We start from the raw sequence: 21435 nt of genomic DNA on the forward strand, positions 1-21435 counted from the left end.
CTCCTTGCTCGCAAACGCTTTTTCAGTTCTGCCCACAAATGTTCTATAGGATTGAGGTCAGGGCTTTGTATTGGCCACTCCAATACCTTGACTTTGTTGTCCTTAAGCCTTTTTTCCACAACTTTGGAAGTATGCTTGGGGTCATTGTCCATTTGGAAGTCACATTTGCGACCAAGCTTTAACTTCCTTACTAATGTCTTGAGATGTTGCTTCAATATATCTACACAATTTTCCTCCCTCATGTGCCATCTATTTTGTAAAGTGCACCAGTCCCTCCGGCAGCAAAACACCCCAAAAAACATTATGCTTCAGAGTTGGGATGGTGTTCTTCGGCTTGCAAGCCTCTCCATTTTTCCTCCAAACATAACGATGGTCATTATGGTCAAACAGTTCAGTTTCTGTTTCATCAGACCAGAGGACATTTCTCCAAAAAGTACAATCTTTATCCCCATGTGCAATTGCAAACCGTGGTCTGGCTTTTTTATGGCGGCTTTGGAGCAGTGGCTTCTTCCTTGCTGTGCGGCCTTTCAGGTTATGTCGATATCGGACTCGTTTACTGTAGATTTAGATACTTTTCTACTTGTTTCCTTCATCATCTTCCTTTGCTGTTGTTCTGGGATTGATTTGCACTTTTCGCACCACAGTACGTTCATCTCTAGGAGACAGAGCGCGTCTCCTTCCTGAGCGGTATGATGGCTGCGTGGTCCATTGGTGTTTATAATAGCATACTATTGTTGGTACAGATGAACGAGGTACCTTCAGGCATTTGGAAATTGCTCCCAAGGATGAACCAGACTTGTGGAGGTCTACAATTTTTTTTCTGAGGTCTTGGCTGATTTCTTTTCACATGATGTCAAGCAAAGAGACACTGAGTTTGATCGTAGGCCTTGAAATGCATCCACAGGTCCAAGATTGACTCAAATGATGTCAGAAGCTTCTCAAGCCATGACATAATTTTCTGGCATTTTCCAATCTGTTTAAAGGCACAGTCAACTTAGTGTATGTAAACTTGTGACCCACTGGAATTGTGATACAGTGAAATGATCTGTCTGTAAACAATTGTTGGAAAAATGACTTGTCATGCACCTAACCAACTTGCCAAAACTGTTGTTTGTTAACAAGAAACATGTGGAGTGGTTGAAAAACAAGTTGTAATGAGTCCAACCTAAGTGTATGTAAACTTCCGACTTCAACTGTATAAAGCCCTTTTACAAAAGATTCCACTGTACCAAACATCATTACTAAACTTTACACATATGATTTACCACACCCGGTCTCAGGGATTGCCAACTCTGGAAATTCATTTTGTCTCTAATGAGTTAGGTAAATCAGCTTTTAGTTGTCTTGCACCTTTATTAAAAAAATATCTTTAAAATGTTCTTAAATTTGATGTTCGAGTGCCTCTAGGGCGGGGTTCCCCAACTGGCGGCCAAATTTGGCCCGGAGGTGGTTTTATTTAGCCCCCCCAAGGTTTCTGACCTCCCCAATAACAACAACAAATTTGTTGGTGTTACGTCCGTTGTTAGGAGACCAAGGTGCAGCGTGGTAGGCGTACATGTTTACTTTCTTTTCAAATGACACAAAAAAAATAAAAAATACAAACAAACGTAAAGTTCTGTAGGCTCCACAGCAACTATGCAAAAACAAGATCCCACAAACTAGGGTGGAAAACAGGCTGTCTAAGTATGATTCCCAATCAGAGACAATGACAGACAGCTGCCTCTGATTGGGAACCCTACCCGGCCAACAAAGAAATAGAAAACTAGAATGCCCACCCAAATCACACCCTGACCTAACCAAATAGAGAAATAAAAAAGCTCTCTAAGGTCAGGGCGTGACAGTTGGACATTTAGAAAAACTGTAAAAACACCAGGAAATCAGCACCAAGTGATTTTTATTTGCTAAAACTGTTCCCAAGTAGTTCCATACATATTAGAGGGATACGTGATCATATCCAAATGTAAGCAAGGTTTGAAGTTATTATGTTTTAATCAAATATTATATCTGTTTGGGCTTCTTGTGGTCAATTTGCAAGTCTACAAAATGTTTGTAATTATGTTCCGGCCCCGGCCATCCACTCAAAGTAAAAAACGGCCTGTGGCTCAATCTAGTTGTTGACCCCTGCTATAGGGCAATTCAGAAAGCTGATTGAGGACCTTATTGCTGATAAATGTGTTAATTTTTGATGACCTTGTTTTTCTTTCTGCTTGCATTTTGTATTTTGTATTTTTTTTTTAAAGCCATGGCTTTTGTGGCACGATAGGTAACGATGCTTCAAGGGTAACTGTTGTCAATGTGTGCAGAGGGTCCCTGGTTCGAGCCTAGGTAGGGGTGAGGAGAGGGACAGAAGCAATACTGTTACATGTGTCAATGACAAACTCTCCAAACAATGTTTCCACTCAGAGAATCAAAACGGTAAATGACTGTAGGCCTAATTAATAATACAATTCATTTACAGAAATTAATGTATCCAATTGACGGGGATTAACGGTACATTTTCTACTGGTAACCTATGTAATGGGGAATTATACACAGTTATTTTTTATTGAACCTTTATTTAATTAGGCAGGTCAGTTAAGAAGAAAATCTTATTTTACAATGATGGCCTACCCCGGCAAAACCCTCCCTTAACCCGGATGACACTGGGCAAATTGTGCGCCGCCCTATGGGACTCCCGATCACGGCTGGTTGTGTGATACAGCCCGGGATCATACCAGGGTCTTTAGTGACGTCTCTAGCACTGAGACACAGTGCCTTAGACCGCTGCGCCACTCGGGAGCCCAAAATGAAATAATAAATGTGCAAGAATTGGCTGGAGACAGCTGAGCGCATGCATTTTGGAGAGAGGATGCTATAGGCTATCTTTGCCAATCACCCCTCCCCTTCTTCTTGTCTCAACATTTAAAATTATACTCAAGACACATTATCTTCACACACAGTTGAGATGTGTTTCACTGACATCCGCAACTCAATAATCAGCTAGGCCTTTTGCCACACACACTGCCTCTGAAAGACTTCCTCATATGCCATTTCTCTCCTGTTCTGTTTGTTTTCATATCCATTTTCTTTCGTTGTCCACAATCCTAGTCATATTAGCAACCCATCCTAGTTGTGGCATCTTTAGATTCACCCTCTTTCTACATTTCTAAGGACATTTTTATTTCATTCATGTACCAATCACATCAGGTGCACTGTTGAGAATTGGTGTTTTCCCCCGAATTGCATTTTGGCAAATGTTTTAAAATAACATTTTATTGTCTGCTTCATTACAGGAGTTACATGTTCTGTTAAGATGAATTACCGTAATGTAAATGTGATTTCTGTCATTTTGAACACCTTAATGGGTTACGCACCTAATGAATATGGATTCGGTATATTTCTCAAATGGCCGGTAAATTTAACATTTCCCCGTCACCCTGACACACACACACAAACACACACACACACACACACACCTGGCCCCTAAGCTCATTATCAAACACTATTAGGTATGCAAAACTATACCGCCAACCACTGCACTATTACATTTTCCACACAGTATTTGTGAAAGTGACGGCTTATCGCATATTGAACAAATCCAGGCATTAGGTGCCCATTGAAATGCATTAGCCTGTTGATTTCAATATGGATGGACAGCAAGGCAGATGGATGGAATTTCATTTCCTTAGAAAGATAACTGCCCCGCCCACCTATAGCCTAGAACAGGGATCATCAACTAGATTTTTCTTCTTCTATGTAATATTTTTTGAATACTTGGGGGGCCAAATAAAACCACCTGAGGGCCAAATTTGGGCCGCGAGTTGGGGAACTCTGGCCTATAGCCTACTCTATTTAATTGATACCACATACCTATTCTTGCACGCCCATCTAGGAGAGGAGAGGTAGGCTACTGAACTTGAAGCAGCAATAAGGATGAGAGCATGCACTTTCTCTTGAGCTACATTTTCCATATAGGTTTAGGCTTGGGCGGTATCCAGATTGTCATACCTTCATAATGACATTGTTCCAATCAAGGATATTTGGTAATACCAGCACTGAACACAAGTGAACGCTATTTTCAAACCCCACTGAGCCTTTTTAATCCGAAGGTTAGCTAACAAGTACATGTAAAATCCCATAGAAAATGCTAACCAAATGCTATCAAGTGCATTGCAAACTTTTTATACAGTCTCTGACCTAAAGTATTTGCAGGACAGACATCCCAGCTCTTAAAGTTCTACAAGTAACTAAAAAATGCTACTCACAGTTTGCTGCACACACCAAACAAATATTAGGAAGAGAAAAAGAAAGAGGTGAGAGAGGGACGAGAGAGACCGGCAGAATTGTCATTGAAGGTGAAGCTGCTTTTCACTCGCTGGGTGAAGAAGTAGGCCAAACAACAATTATATTCATAGCACAGCAATTAACTATAGGAGAGTGGAGTTGCCACTCAGATGGCCAGGGCTGACGCTGGGGAACCAAATGAAATGAAAATAAATTAAATGGAGGATGTTGAGTTTTGTCCTGCAGGGATGTAAGAAGGGAAATGTAACAGCAAGGTTTGCAGAGGAGGGAAACATCAGAGTGCAACAAGGAAATAAAGAACGCTACTTGATTAAATAGGGGATTGGAAAGCACTGTCTGGGCCAATAGTTATCAAACACCAGTGGATTCTCCTCATCGCACATACGCAATGTCCATGAGCTAGAAATAGAATGAGAGATGAAAGGGAGAGAGTGGGAGCGAGCGAGAGGGGAAAGAGAGAGAGAGGAAGAGACATTGTTTTTCTCGGAGGGGGAGCTGCTGTTTGAGATAAGCCACCGACCGATAACTAAATACAGACCACAGCAGACCAGAAAACCCACAGCGTACACACACACCAAAGGACATGCAGCATCGAGTCCGCAGGCAGCATACCAGACATTCACACCACAGTCCATACACCATTGAATCCACATACACGACACACCATGAAGGACACCCATGTATACTTGTGTCATGAAGGCATGTTAAATTTATCTAGCTGCTACTGAAGGTCATTCCAACATTCCTACAAAGTATGTCATATTTGTGAGGTGAAAATCACTGAAACTGAGTGGGAAACATTTCATTGCAATGTTTCACACTCATTCTGGCAACTATGCTGTACACATTGTAGATGCTGACTTTTGATTGAAAATTAATGTTTTGTGTCACCTCAAGACTCAAAACACAAGAGCAGTTGACTTCTGAAAGTTGAGCATGACTTTGAAAGTCTTGTTACTGCAGGAGATGAACTAGTAGCTTATTTAGAAGCTTATTTTAGAGCACAAATCTTACAGGGCTACATTCTTTGACAATGGTTTCTTGTGATTCCGCCAGTTCTGTCATTGAGTCATGGTAATATGTAGGCTGGGTGTGTATTCAGGAAGCCAGAGAGAGCAGGATAATTGTCCAGTGCAGGCTAGGGTGCCTGGTTATTGTGTGGGTGGGTGGGTGGGTGGGTGGGGGCGTCTGGCTCTAGCTAAGCCCCCCTGGCAGCCAGTCAGTTACTGGTGCTAAGTCAGGGTGGGGAGGCTATGCATGGAAACACAGGAATCTTGATTCTTTGACACTAGAGCGTGCTTACGTGCTCACACACACACACTGTCGTCAGACTGATTCATACAGCACAGCATGTAGAGGGGAAGTGTTTGTAATGATTCGTCCCTGTGCGTCCGAGATGCTGGCAGGGCAGGAAGAGCATCACTGATTGGAATGGTTTCAGCCATTTGGCTGGGGAGCAGGAAGTGTGAGCATGGCTCATTTGCACGAATGAGCCAGCCTGGTTTCCCTTCTCGACACTGACTAGCGATTCGATATCCCTCTGCACTCTACAGACCACAGATCCATTTCAACATGAAGTCGCACAGACATTGGAAAACGTGTTGCAGTCTAGAGGCTTGAGCGGTTCACGCCCTTTTAACAAGTGTGACAACTGTCATTTTCCAAAAAGAAAAGTAAATGTACATGGTAGAATTTTACATGAAATATAGTGCTGGTCAAATAAAGACAGAGTCATGTTTTTGGCCCAAAGTATCCACTCCTCCCATGCCACACACCTCATCCTACACACTGTGACTTAATACAACGTCTAGAAGAGTAATCTATCTGGGCTCCTGTCTATGATGCGTCAAACAAAGCCACAGTTTGTACACGGTGTCCTGTGGGGAGCTGTCACGATACACTGCTGCCCCTGGGGCCTTGGAGCCTGAAAGCTGACAGCCATCAAGACAACGCTACAGACAAACAATCAGCTTCTCATCAATCTACTGTATTTATAGTCCGCTTGAGAATCCAATCAGACCTTGTTGTTGTTATACCAAAGGCTTTTTTTTGAGCTGGAGAAGAACTGATAGTGAAGAATAGAGCTACAAGGAAATATCTATAAATAAGTATCTATAAATAATAATATATTTATTTGAACAATGGGGTTTCTTATTTTCATTCTGTAGAAGGACCCACTGAAGTGATTTATTGTGACAAGATCTTTGCGGCAATAAACCTCATTCATTTTTTATTAGTTGCAGGGGTAACATCATGAAAACATGGCTCAAATCAACCAAAATCACCTCATGACTCAGGCTGACTCATCCAATAAGTTGAACTCTAAAACGTTGTACCAGCCTGCTGTTTTTGTTGACATTGATTATTTAGTTAATCTCAGATAAAGTTTGTATTATCCAAGCCACTGTCACTCCTTATGAGATGACTAGTTTACTTTGTGGGAGATAACTACTGGGGAGATAGATGCAGGTTTCTTCTCTCACACCAACACAGGCAGCAATCAACAAAAAAATTAAACAAAGCCCGACGCTAATATTAGTATATCAGTTGAACACCATCTGGGGCGAGTTGGGGTGAGGACCAGCTGTGAGCTACTTTGTACTAAAGAGGGTGGGGAGGTCATTGTAAAGGCTGTAATTATTTGATGTGTGTTTCCAGGCAGGGATGCTAATTGAAAACACTGAGCACAATTGTGTTTGGAAGGTAAAAGCCTTGAAAAATGCATTTTCCCCCTGAACACCATTTATTATCTTTTTTGAAGCATTGTACTATTTGATTTCTCATCAAGCCCTTAGAAGGATTAAGATGGAGGAGGTGAAGGGAACAGAAAAGGTGCTGGTTGTGGGGGTGTCAAAGCTGGTAGATCTATGCATTGCTCTGGGGCATGCCGTATCTTTGTCCAGTAGCTCTCAATTAATATTTGATGAGGATGTTCTTGAACTGCTGTATGAGTGGCTGCTTTTTACACTACACTGCCTATATGCATGAATCACCCCCCTCCCCCTCCTCACCCAAAGCAGCACTGGGTGATATGTGTGTCCTTGTCTGTGTTGTTATGCACCTTGTTTCTCTGTGCATTATGAATAGAGCCTTGGAGGAGACGCAGACGGAAGGCCACAGGGAAGGATGCGGAGAGGGCGAAGCAGCGGCAGACAGCGGCCCGTTGCGTGAAGTTGAGGTGGACGAGCAGCATCAGCGGCGGCTGGCCCTGGCCTGTCCGCCTGTGGTGACGTACGGGACGTACCGTGGACAGAGAGAGAGGCGCAGGATGATGCAGAGGCACCAGGTGCAGGTGGACTTCCCCATCTCAGAGGAGGATGAGGCCCTGCATGAGAGGGGTTCAACCTCAGGGGGGGAGGGCAGCCCCTTGGTTGGGGTGACACCCTCCACTTTAGAACTCACTATTTCAAAGCAGAGTGACATTCAGACCATATCGACCAATCAGATTAGAGCTCCAACCTCAGAGACCAATGAGAGAGGAGCTTGGACTTCCGAAACAGACTCTGCTGTTTTGGGTCCAACTGGACTTGGCTCTAGTCACATTCCACAAACAATGCAGACAGCAGAAAGGGCTGGGAGTCAAAGTGCCTTCCCTTTACACAGGGAGGCAGGCCTGCCTACTGTAGGAGCCCAGGCCAAGGACTTTCTCTCTGGGGCTGGCTCAGTCACAGGCACCCCTCCCCCTCCCGCACCCAGAGAGGACTTTGTTGATGCCGGGACGAGTACAGCAGGCAGTGAGACCCACAGTGGGGAGCAGAGCCCGCGGGATAGAATCACTCATGCAGAGATGGCCAGCGAGGATACACACAGGGACACAGACAGGGACAGAGACACAGAGCTGAGTGAGCAGACAGAAACCTTATCTGCACACTGTGTCCAGACTGGGTCACCTTCAGTAGATGCAGCGTGGCTCAGCGAGCCGCCAGGCACCGGGGGGACTGCGCAGCACACTCATCTGCCTGCTGCTGTTTCCGATGTCGATGGAAGCCAGCTGGCTCCGCAACCCATTTCACTGTCCGCCTCGCTTGCATCAGCGGACGAAAGCCAGGGACCCATGCCAGCAACTAGGCACTCCGATTCTGGGGACGCATTGGATTCAGGCACTGGTGCTGGACTTGACTGCTTTGAGTCAGGGGAGGAGGAGGGGGACGTTGGTCCTTCAGACGATCTGTTTGGCCAGGCCCTTCATTTGGAGTCTAAAATGATGGTGGATAACATTGTGAGGAATGCTCTAGCGGCCCTGGAGAGAATAGAATCCTCCGAGTTGGAGGGGGATGAAGCGTTCCAGAAGGCCAGTGAGGAGATTTACCTGGTCCTACCCGCACGACGAGAGGAGGAAGGCATGGAGCAGTCCTTCGAGACGGATAAGCTCCTGGAGGTAAGGCCTTCAGTGAGGGGTGATGACAAACACCCCTCAGCCTTCCCAGCAGAACAGACCCTCTCGTTGAACCCTAACCCTCTGGCGGAGGGCCCCAGGTCTACCCCCTCCTCGGGGTACGAGTCTATCGCAGGCTCGGACACTGACATCAGGAGCAGCCCTGGGCCGGCCTGTGAGAGCAGTGCACCCACCATCTGTGTCTCAGACCACAGGCAGGGAGAACACTGTGCCGAGGGGACCCCAGACACCGGTCACAAGTTAAAGGTCAAAGGTCAACAGCTAATTAATGCTAATGAGCATCCACAAGGGGAAGAGGATTCCCAGCCAAACGGTGCTATCACATCTGAATACAGTGGCAATAAGCACCAGGGAGATGTGTTGCCTCGCTTGAGTGGTGGAGTGTCCCATGAGAAACCAGGTATCCATGGTGATGGTGGGGATATTATTCAAATAACGAGAGCGAGTCATGAGTATGAGTCTGTCTCAGGGAAAACAAATGAAAACAAAGATCAGGTGCTCTGCACTTCAGGGGACAATGGTTGTAACGCAGTGCTAGGCGTTAAAGAAACACAGGTAGGAGACCGAGTTGTCCACGTAGCCAAAGATGATATCGAAAGCAATAGACATAGTCCTAAACAAGATGGTAATGCTCAATATGGTCCTGTTTCTGTGTCCAATAACTCTGAAAGTCCTAATAAGCTCAACAGCACTCTGAATGACAATACTTCCTTCAAAAACCAAACAGCATTTCCTGAGACTGATCTGCTTAGGAAAGGTTCCAAACCTGAAGCTAAGGGCAATTCTGAGACAGACCTTATGTCAGTCAGACCAAAACACGCCCAAAACTCCCGACAACCATCTCAAGTCAGACATGCTAAAGGGTTGAGGCCTATTGCCTGTATAACTCTTCATGATGAAGACCAAGAGAGCGGTCCTGAAATAACGCTGAATGTTCCTCAGACTGAGACCAATGGTTCGAATGGCACTATGGTCAGTGGGGATCAAGGCTTTGTCCTGGTTGAGACTTACTTAGCCTCCGTAGTCTCAGAGGGCTCTGACTCTGGAGGTGAGGAGGATGGGGCCGACAGCAGACCCACAGGCACCATCTGCATGGACCCTTCTTCCTCAAGGAGACTCCCCAAGGACCTGAGCACCTCAGAGGGCCTTGTGTCTAATTCAGCCCCTGTCTCCGGTAACGAGGACATGCCACAGAGGAGCTCGGTGAGAGCGTATCGCTGCGATGTCTCTCCGCAACAGCAGAGTCAGGACTCAGAGACACCAGGACACAGTGGTGCAGGTTCAGCAGCTGCAGCTATGGCAGGGTTTCACCAGGACCTGAGCAGCAGGCTAGCTGGGCTCCATGCTACAGGAGCTACGGGAGGCCGGCGAGCCCCAGCCCTGGAACCTCTCCTCCCCCTCCTCCCAGTTCCCCAGCTTGCCTTCCATGACATGGAGGTGAGCGGTTTTTCCATTATCGACGAGGAAGAGGAGACTGATGCCGTGTTTGTCAATGACACAGGCCCCATGCTGAGCCCCACAGCGCGGCGGGCCAAGGCCTATCCCTTCTCTCTGTCGCCCATCGTGGAGGAAGACAGTCTCCGCAGCGAGGAAATGGTGGAGGGGGGCCTGTCGCGGGATGACAGGGGACTCATGGTGCCACCAGCCACAGAGGAGCTGAGGAGTCTCAGCGGAGGTGTGGGGATGGAGCAGCTGGCCTCGTCCTCCTCTCTGTCCATCCTGTCCCTGCTGCAGTCGGTGAGCGAGCGCCTGCAGTCCAGTGGCTACTCCGACACGGATGCAGACTTAGAGGAGCCCTTCATCCCTCCTCTACGGCGGCCCCTATGGGACTTCTTTAACAGTGGCCAGGCGGATAGTGAGGAGGGGGATGGCCAGGGAATGGATGGAGACCAAAGTAGCAAGCAGGAGGGCCCAGGCTCTCTGACACTTCCTACTGATCCATTTACTATGGGACCTCGAGAAGGGTATCCAACGGAGGACGTGAACAATCTGCCCACCCAAAAGCCTGCAGATTCGCCCATGAATCAGTATTTGAAATCAGCGCAGCCAGTGTTGCCAGAGCCTGATGATGACAACAGTGAACATCATGCCAAACTCATTCCGCGCCTCAGTGATAATAAGTGTCCATCCACAGCAACCGACATGGTAGGTTCAACAGCGACTGACATTTCTATTCAACAATGTTTTATGAAAAGCTCATTATGCAGCCTGACATTAAGAACATTAAGAAGTAATATATGCTAATATTTGACTCCTGTTTATATCATTTTAGGGGGGAAATTGGAGTTGTGGAAAGGTCATCCCAAGGCCTACTCTGGTGAGTTTCCATCTTTTACATGACTAGTACTTTCTCACTGTCACGCTCATTTCTGATCGCATCTTAATGACTGTCTTATTGTTTGAGGCAGTCTGCCTCCTAATCACTGTGCTGAATAGATTGGAGATGCCAGACTGCCTTTGAGCTGGACAGAACATTTCTCTTCTATTAGCTAATGATACCTCAGGCTATAGAAAGTAGGGCAGCAGCTCTTCTTTTTCTTCTTCGTTTAATCTCTTCCTAAGGCCTGTCATAAATGGAAATGAGATCTCAATTATGCAACTGCCTATTCGTTGCTGTAAAACGCTATCCCATTTACTGATGAGGGCTGTAGTTTCTCAGGGTCTGTACAAAAGGAGTGAGGGTCTCGTCAATAGCACTCTAAGGACAAGTAAAAACCACCTGCAATGCCAGTCTGCATTCCTGTGGTCTAGCACTGCATATGTGGATTGATTCATCCAAATAAAACAAATCAGGAATGGGTTTCCCCCACAAAACAACTTGTATGCAGTTTTACATAGATTGTGAAGTTTATAGGCTCACAACACAGGCAGTGAACAAAGCACTGGGTGCCAAGGATTTTGTCTGCATTGTTGTTTCACACAATCACTAATGGAATTGTCTTGCAACCACACAACCAACCTTTTCTGTTTGTTATCCGTGGTGAGAAAGTATTTGTTTTTAAGTATGAAACAAAGGGAGCAAACTATCAAGACTTGAAGCAAACTATCACGAAGGAAGCCGTCAGAGTCTTGTAGGCTGGTATGATTAACGGATGAAGAAACACAGTGTGTTAATTCTAGAAGAGGCAGTGTTTTATAATGACTGCCTGAGGTAGCTCGTGGGCTGGTTGGGGGGGATTAAGGGCCTCGCTCCCTTTTCCTCATCAGAACTAAGTCTAGAGGTGTCAGGCGTAGTCACTCAGCACCGGGCTCCATTCTGGAAACCCTTCCCCTCAAGCTTTTGAAACCTGACTGTGTTGACACGCACCCAGCTTATCATGAAAACAACACCAAACCGCCACAGTTCAGTTGTCACTCGAATATGAGGAAACTTTGAAAAAGCATGACTTTGAATTATTGTTTGTTTCCCTTGTATTGAGTCAATAAGTCAAACTCTGTTTAAAGATCATTTGCGGAGGTTGACTGTCAGACTGCGTCTATTTTACAATACAGCCCACGTGTTGCTCTCTACATTTTCCGAATGACTTCCTCTCTGTTTCTTCAGATTAACATCTTTGATGGTGTGACATTCTCTGGGGAGAGGCGGACTATCCATGCAGACCAGGAGGATTCTGGGATGGTGTTTCCACAGGGTGCCTCTGTGCGAGTCTTGGGAGGATGGTAAGAGGACCTTTAGAGCAAGTGGACTTCTTTTTATGGTTGCTCACTCCTAAAACAGGAAGGATGCTCTTTATGAAGTTGTATATGCATCTTTGAATGACCAACATTCTAGGCTTCCAGAAGTGTTTCTGTCGGATCAAGGCCTACAGTTTGGTGAAGCAGGTAGTTGAAAATCTGTCAAACTTGTATAAGTCCCCTGTAAAATAGCCCACCTGGTTCAGAAGGAGCCAGCTCTTCATCCTCTACTTTGGACTAATACCCCTGTCTCATCCATTCCCTACCTGAGTCATGCACGCTCACTGAAAAATAGCCTTATTATTACTGAACATGAGGCTTAGGAAGTGTAGCTTATGTCAAATCAGAACATTTATTTTAAATCGTGATTGATTCCTCTGAGCCCCCATATGTTCCTTCCCACTGTGTGTGTGTGTGGGAGGGGGTTAATCTCCTGGGCTGGTGGTGACAGACGGTGATTGGGTAATTTATCGCTTTTCACTCCCATTGATAGACCTGTCTGTTGATTAATCTGCCCTCGCAAGACCTTCTTTTAATGTGACACATGTTCCATCATCAAGCCACAAGCCAATTGCATTGTGAGGCGGCACTGTTAATCATAAGGGTTGCGTACTAAGCCACACAACACTGCCGTCACTGCACTGGTGTGGTGGTGCGCCGATGCTAAATTTAATATAGGAAAAACACTGTACATCAATGTACTATCAGCTCCATATTATCTTACTACTGCAGTTGGAAAAAGACGGTGCTTCCATTTATATTTCATGATGGAAAAGCTAAAAAGCATTCCTATACAGTGCCTTCGGAAAGTATTCAGACCCCTTGACTTTTTCCACAGTTTGTTATGTTACAGCCTTATTCTAAAATTGATTAAATGGCTTTTTTTCCTCATCAATCTACACATAATACCCCATAATGACTCAGCAAAAACTGTTTTTTTAGACATTTTTGCAAATGTATTACCAATAAAAAACAAATATTACATTTGCATAAGTATTCAGGCCCTTTACTCAGTACTTGGTTGAAGCACCTTTGGCAGCGATTACAGCATTGAGTCTTCTTGGGTATGACGCTACAAGCTTGGCACGCCTGTATTTGTGGAGTTTCTCCCGTTCTTCTCTGCAGATCTTCTCAAACTCTGTCAGGTTGGGCCTCCCGGGTGATGCAGTGGTTAAGGGCACTGTACTGCAGCGCCAGCTGTGCCCCCAGAGACTCTGGGTTCGCGCCCAGGCTCTGTCGTAACCGGCCGTGACCGGGAGGTCTGTGGGGCGACGCACAATTGGCCTAGCGTCGTCCGGGTTAGGGAGGGGTTGGCTGGTAGGGATATCCTTATGTAACGTTGCACTAAGCGACTCCTGTGGCGGGCCGGGCGCAGTGCGCGCTAACCAAGGTTGCCAGGTGCACAGTGTTTCCTCCGATACATTGGTGCGGCTGGCTTCCAGGTTGGATGCGCGCTGTGTTTAAGAAGCAGTGCGGCTTGGTTGGGTTGTGTATCATGACTTTCAACCTTCGTCTCTCCCGAGCCCGTACGGGAGTTGTAGCGATGAGACAAGATAGTAGCTACTAAACAATTGGATACCACGAAATTGGTGAGAAAACAGGGTAAAATTTGAAAATATATATATATATATTTTTTAATTTAAAAACTCTTGTCATGTTGGATGGGGAGCGTTGCTGCACAGCTATTTTCAGGTCTCTCCAGAGATATTCGATCGGGTTCAAGTCTGGACTCTGGCTAGGCCACTCAAGGACATTCAGAGACTTGTCCCGAAGCCACTCCTGCATTTTCTTGGCCATGTGCTTAGGGTCATTGTCCTGTTGGAAGGTGAACCTTCTCCCCAGTCTGAGGTCCTAAGTGCTCTGGAGCAGGTTTTCATGTTCATTCATCTTTCCCTCGATCCTGACTAGTCTTCCAGTTTCTGCTGCTGAAAAACATCCTCACAGCGTGATGCTGTCTCCACCATGCTTCACCGTAGAGATGGTGCCAGGTTTCCTCCAGACGTGACGCTTGGCATTCAGGCCAAAGACTTCAATCTTGTTTTCATCAGACCAGAGAATCTTGTTTCTCATGGTCTGAGAGTCTTTAGATGCCTTTTGGCAAACTCCAAGTGGGCTGTCATGGGCCTGAGGAGTGTCTTCCGCCTAGGCACTCTACCATAAAGGCCTGATTGGTGGAGTGCTGCAGAGATGGTTGTCCTTCTGGAAGTTTCTCCCAACTTCACAGAGGAACTCTAGAGCTCTGTCAGAGTGACCATCGAGTTCTTGGTCACCTCCCAGACCAAGGCCCTTCTCCCTTGATTGCTCAGATTGGCCGGGCTGCCAGCTTAGGAAGATCCTCGGCGGTTCCCAACTTCTTTCATTTGAGAATGATGGAGGCCACTGTGTTCTAGGGGACCTTCAATTCTGCAGAAATGTTTTGGTACCCATCCCCAGATTTATGCCTCGGCACAATTCCGTCTCGGAGCTCTATGGACAATTCCTTCAACCTCATGGCTTGGTTTTTGCTCTGACATGCACTGTCAACTGTGGGACCTTATATAGACAGATGTGTGCCTTTCCAAATCATATCCAATCAATTGAATTTACCACAGTTGAACTCCAATCAAGTTGTAGAAACATCTCAAATATGATCAATGGAAAATGGGAGCTCAATTTCGCGTCTCATAGCAAAGGGTATGAACACTTATTTAAGTAAGGTATTTCTGCTTATACATTTTAATTACAAAAAAAATAAAGTTTTCACTTTGTCTTTATGGGGTATTGTGTGTAGATTGCTGAGGATGTTTTTTAAATCTTTTTGAATCCATTTTAGAATAAGGCTGTAACATGACAAAATGTGGAAAAAGTAAAAGGGTCTGAATACTTTCCGAAGGTACTGTATTCTAGAAATAAGTTTAGTTGTTAATATTCATATCATGCTGCGCTAGGTTGAACTAATGCACATGACAGTATGTCTCTGTGCCTCTCTGCCAGAGGCAGAGCAGGTTTACATACAGAGAAGCCTGGTAGATGTGTGCTATGCTGTAAGACTGCTCTCATATTTAATGGATGCAGAACGAGAAACCTTCAGTCTCGCAAACATGTTCTGCCGCCGTGTGCTTTTTGTCAAACGACTCACGCAAAGGCAGGCTCACTCGACTCTGCGCGCCATCACTAGTGAAAGTTTGGTGCCTTACGCAACATCTCATGCGTAATGGATGGGCCCACCTTCCATTTGTGTACTATTACGTTGGCTCAGCCACCCTATCCCTAGTCCTGTTGTATTATTTACACCAAACCGTCATTCCCGAACATAAAGTGGGAAAGGCAAAGCAGCTTTCAGACCATGTGAGTGGGAGCTCTCTCCCCTGTCCACAAGAGTGGTGGAGAGAAAGAAAGCGAGTCACGTTGCAGCTTCGTTGTTGTGCTTGTGTGTGTTCTTCCCCCATCCACTTCTCAGGTTAACCAACCGACTGGCGTCCCATTGTTCCCTCTACAGTCTACAGAGGAAGTAATGTGTACGACCGCTTCGTCCTTCCCCAACTAGCTTTGCTGTACAAGAGCTACTTTACAGGTTGACTTATTCAAGTTCAACAGATTTTCAACTACCTGACTCAGCAAACTCCTAGTCGTTCTGACAGAACCCCTTCTGGACACCCAGATTGTTGGTCATTCAAAGTTTTGAATTCAGTTCAAGTTCAAGTGAAGGCGTGATCCACATGGTTTCTCCTACATGCTAGTTATGAGGGATTTGACTTTCTCGTGAGATGCTTCCTCCTTGGGCTTCAACCCAGCAGCCTATCCTATCAGGAGCTATTGATCTCTGTCTCTCATGGTGGATGTATAATCAGTGAAAGCAGCCTAAGCCTTTTAGGAGAACCCTGACTGTCTGTCTGAGTCAATATAGACAGATTCCTACCGCTTCAAAGCAGTTCCTGACCATCCACATAGATTATTTATGGAAGGGGACAATGATTAACATGGGAAAAAGTCCCTGAAAATACTTGTTTATGGGCTACTGGCGACACAAACACACACACGCGCACACACACACACACACACACAATAGTGTTGTTTACACTGCACACATCACACCGCTGTGTTATTTTCAGAATCCACAATATTTGTTGACTTGAAAAGTTTAACCCCAGATAAAAGGCAGTGTTCTGGTCAAGTCTCAGCAGGGATATTGAACTATTGAAGGACTCTGCTTAGTTTCCCCATGCCCCCTACTGTGAGCTGTGGGCCTGTCGTTCTGGGGCATGAGTAAGCAGCTTTTAATATTTCAACAGAAGAAAAAAAACATTTGTGATTGCCAGATTGATTTCCATTACTGTCAGCACAGTGCTGTAATATTCTCTTCGACGTGTAACGTTAATCACCAGCTGTTGTTGTGTTGGGTGTGTGTCTGTACTGGTAGGGTGTGAAGGGGGATCTTTGAATTCTAGGTCCTGTCACCAAGGTTTCCATGGCAATGCCCCTGCTCTGTTTGTGTGTGCTCTGTGCGATCAGTTGGTGGCTGGCGTCTCTTTTTGTGCTTAGTGAGAGAGAGAGAGAGAGAGAGAGAGAGAGAGAGAGAGAGAGAGAGAGAGAGAGAGAGAGAGAGAGAGAGAGAGAGAGAGAGAGAGAGAGAGAGAGAGAGAGAGAGAGAGAGAGAGAGAGAGAGAGAGAGAGAGAGAGAGAGAGAGAGAGAGAGAGAGAGAGAGAGAGAGAGAGAGAGAGAGAGAGAGAGAGAGAGAGAGAGAGAGAGAGAGAGAGAGAGAGAGAGAGAGAGAGAGAGAGAGAGAGAGAGAGAGAGAGAGAGAGAGAGAGAGAGAGAGAGAGAGAGAGAGAGAGAGAGAGAGAGAGAGAGAGAGAGAGAGAGAGAGAGAGAGAGAGAGAGAGAGAGAGAGAGAGAGAGAGAGAGAGAGAGAGAGAGAGAGAGAGAGAGAGAGAGAGAGAGAGAGAGAGAGAGAGAGAGAGAGAGAGAGAGAGAGAGAGAGAGAGAGAGAGAGAGAGAGAGAGAGAGAGAGAGAGAGAGAGTGAAGTGGGTGCTCACACTGTGTGTGTGTGTTGTAGCTGGCTTCTGTATCTGGAGCCAGGGTTCCAGGGCCCCTGGGTGCTACTGGAGGAAGGGGAGACGGTACTGAGCCACCAACCGGGCCAGCAGCAGGCCAGCCAGGGGATAAAGAACAAGCCCACCAGCATCACCATCGGCTCCATCAGAAGACTAGTGAAGGTGAGTATATTTATTACCATTAAATTACAGTGTCAAGTGCCATTAGTGATTTCCCTCCAACATTTCTATTGGGAGACAATGGTTCCATTATTTACACCTCCCAGTAGCCTCCTGTCTCAGTCAATCATAAATTGTATTAATTAATCCTCCATCTAAATGGCATGGTTTGAATAGGATTTTGTAGTTTTCAACTAACCTGTCACTGTTACAAATAGAAGAGAGACCAGTTGTAAAGTGAACAGTGTAGCCAAGCTGTAGTCTGAAAGGATACAACAGGGGGGAAATGCTGAAAAGCACAGAGCTGGAAGGACACTGAAGCTTTGGTAGAGGGCCAGGGTCTCTCTGTCTATCCCTCCTTCTTTCATTCTCTCCTCTATTTCTCTGACTTTCTCTCTCTCTCTCACACTCTCTTTCTTCCTCTCGATCTTCCCCTCTCTCAGCCTTAGGCATTATAGTGGGGCCTGATAGAGTAGGATTGATAAAGCGGTGTGTGGAGGAATGTCTCCACATGTTGAGGGAATGCTGTTGTGTCTCTCTCACCGTTCAGGATGACAGCACTCCAGAAATTCATCTGCTTCCGATCGGAGCGCCAGGAGGAGCCACGGAGCATCTCCACTCGAAAGCGGACATCTTGGGAACACGTGGTGGACCGATCCACCTGTCAAACCTGACTGTCAAGTCTGGCTGGTGAGGAGCCCTATCCTATTCCTAGCCTGTTAGTGGTATCTGTAACTGTGTAGAGGAACTCACTGCCATTGTGTGAGAGAGAGCTTCAGTAGCTACAGGCTATATAGGCTCCAATAGGAAGCGCCATCATTGCTAAAACAACGGGGGAAATTACTCATTGAGAAGACGTGTCCTTGCCAACCGGCGTTTATATTGTTTCTACTGAATTTGGGTGGATTGTTCTCTGCTAGCATGCACCTGCGAGGAAAGTCAATTTCCTGCTCAAAGTGTTTATAAAGCACAAACATGGGGTATTACAGGAATGTTTAAGAGAATAGGGTGCTATTATAGAAGTATAAGTGACGCCCTGTCCAGTTCAGGAATGAACACTTAGAATTGAAGTTTTCGCATGACCCACTTCAGGGTGGAGGTAGTGAGGCAGTCTAGGTATTGAGGTAATTCCTCAATAAAGACTCTGTAAAACTACACAAACACACCCGCATTTACGGTAGAAGAAAGGCACATTTAGGATCGGAATATGACTGCCATAGTATGATGCAGCAGCCTCTGATAATTCTGACTGATTGATTAACCAACAACAGTAAACATGAAATGTTTTGGAAGCATGCCAGGATTTACTCCAGGTCATTAGCCGTTTTACAAGATCATGCGCCTTTGTCAACATTGTCTGGTGTCCATTTAAAATAGTTATATATTGTTCAACTACCACCTACTGCACGGTCTGCATTGAAGCAGATTGAAATATTACAAGGTCAAGGCATCTTAGTTGTTCCATATCAACAGATTTTCAGTACAATATTTTTTCTCTCACAGAGAAGATAAAGTGGTTTCTATTGTAGTGGAGATTAGTAACACTGATTGTATGACTTTTTTGTTTCTTTTAGTTATGTTATTTTCAATTTTAAATATATCACAGTCACCAACAACAACATACCACACACACAATCACCAACAGCAGCATAACACAATACAACATATACACAAAGCACACAAAAAATAGCAACAACAATGTTGAGGTCTTCTAAAAAATCATGTTACAATAAGCAGATTTTAAAAATGTCACTGAATTCTACTAGTCATTACTCTTTTTTTACAATTACATTTTTTTACTTGTATTTTTTACAATTAGTTTTAATAGTTTTCCTGGCAAATAATAAAGCATCTCTTTTCACAAGAGTGAAAATGTACTGTATACAGTGCATTCGGAAAGTATTCAGACCCCTTGACTTTTCCCACATTTTATTCAGTTGCAGCCTTATTCTGAAATGCATTAAATAATTGTTTTCCCCTCACCAATCTACACACAATACCCCATAATGACAAAGCAAAAACAGGTTTTTACATATTTTTGCAAATGTATTACACATAAATAACTGAAATATCACTTTTTACAAAATTATTCAGACCCTTTAATCAGTACTTTGTTGAAGCACCTTTGGCAGCAATTACAGCCTTGAGTCTTCTTGGATATGACGCTACAATCTTGGCACACCTGTATTTGGGGAGTTTCTCCCATTCTTCTCTGCAGATCCTCTCAAGCTCTCTCAGGGTGGATGGGGACCTTCACTGCACAGCTATTTTCAGGTTTCTCCAGAGATGTTAGATCGGGTTCAAGTCCGGGCTCTGGCTGGGCCACTCAAGGACATTCAGAGACTTGTCCTGCAGCCACTCTTGCGTTGTCTTGGCTGTGTGCTGTCATGATGTGACTATCATTAATGTGATGCCTGTTTCATCAAATCAATTAACTATGTTTAGTTATTACGTGATTAAATTAATAATGTAGCAATTAAGGAAAAAGTTATTTAAACGAGTTTCTATCTCCCGACTTAAACTCTAAAAATATAAATATCTCTTATCTCTCAATAACAGTCGATTGTTAATTATTATTACCTCATATCAGTCTCATTCTGGCATCGTTGACCTCGTAAATCTACACGAACCGTAGTCTAAATGATGATTCAGCGATACACAAATCGGCTTCATTATTTATTTACTTACTAACTAAATAATCACACAGAAATACATAAACACACACAATATAGGTTGAATTGATTACTAACATTATGCTTGTTACACAATGGAAAGGGGTGGGGAAAGAAAGAGCGGGAGAGACACAGAGGGACCCATCGTACATACAGTTGGAAAACTATGGGAATGGGAATACTTTGCACATGATTGACCGGTCATTTGAAAATAATTGCAATGTATATATTTACGCTTGTATGTCTTTGTCGTCTCTCTCTGTTGAAATCGCCCGGTCCGTCTCTGGTTTGTCCACCAGTGGTCGCAATGTCCTTTGTAGTTGTAGTAGGCTACTTTGTCTTGGAGTGTTCGTTAGATTTGATTCTTCAGATGTCACCCACGCAGTGGTCTTTGGTCGAATTTACTAGACTAAAGTACTTAAACAGCTGCAGACTGAATGTTCCGATGTATTTTTTTTCTTCTTCACTCGAGCGTTTCAGAGTCTTACTGTTTTCTGGTCTGGTAGTTTTAAACCATTTCAATGTGTGGATGATCCTCACGTTCTCTGGTCTCAATGGTTCATTATTCAGGGTACAGCTAGGACCACTTTACACACTGGCAGCAACCCGGCATGTTTTGGTCTCTAGAGGTTTTCTTCTTCACTCGTGTCGAGAGTTTCTAACCATTTCGTAAAATTCAGCTCACGATGACGGTCATGTTGGTCTGTTGTAAATTTCATTAGGAATCCTTTATAAGCACTCTGGAAAAAGGGGCGTTCCATCCTTTTGGCATAATGTCTGTGCTCACGTGGGCGTGGTTACTGACTGGGTAATACTTTAAATTACAACAATTATCAAATTTAGAAGGCTAAAATCATATTGCTATCTTTTCACAAGTAGTTTCATATTTAATCATATAAGTTTCACAACATTTAGATATAAATCTGATAACTGGGATGTATACATTTGTAGAGTTACTATTATCTTGCTATACCATCTTTAATGACATCACAAATCAACAAATTATATGACATGATTATTGTTTGGATCCTCACCAACCATTTCCCACATTCTTTATGTTAGAAACATTGTTACATTATCCACTTTTGGATGATGGAGTTTTGGCTGCAGATTCTCTCTCTACACACATCAGATTCCTTTGTTCAATACTGCGGGTCCAGAGAGAGAAAGTTTACGACCGGTCGTTAAAGTCATAAACCTCCCCCTTCCTCTCT

At 44.7% G+C, this 21435-nt stretch overlaps 1 protein-coding gene across 1 annotated transcript in view; it reads left to right on the forward strand.

The window, feature by feature from the left end:
* LOC135548696 (uncharacterized) overlaps positions 1–21435 on the forward strand; it is a 78598-nt gene that overhangs the window by 24882 nt on the left and 32281 nt on the right. The window contains exons 4-8 of the mRNA XM_064978544.1: positions 7372–10825; positions 10953–10997; positions 12225–12340; positions 17393–17552; positions 18100–18239. Coding sequence (XP_064834616.1) covers positions 7372–10825; positions 10953–10997; positions 12225–12340; positions 17393–17552; positions 18100–18239 — 3915 coding nt within the window. The remainder of the gene's footprint in view (positions 1–7371; positions 10826–10952; positions 10998–12224; positions 12341–17392; positions 17553–18099; positions 18240–21435) is intronic.

The sequence above is a fragment of the Oncorhynchus masou genome, chromosome 11 (genome assembly GCF_036934945.1).
Source record: "Oncorhynchus masou masou isolate Uvic2021 chromosome 11, UVic_Omas_1.1, whole genome shotgun sequence".
In the NCBI taxonomy this organism is placed as follows: Eukaryota; Metazoa; Chordata; class Actinopteri; order Salmoniformes; family Salmonidae; genus Oncorhynchus; species Oncorhynchus masou.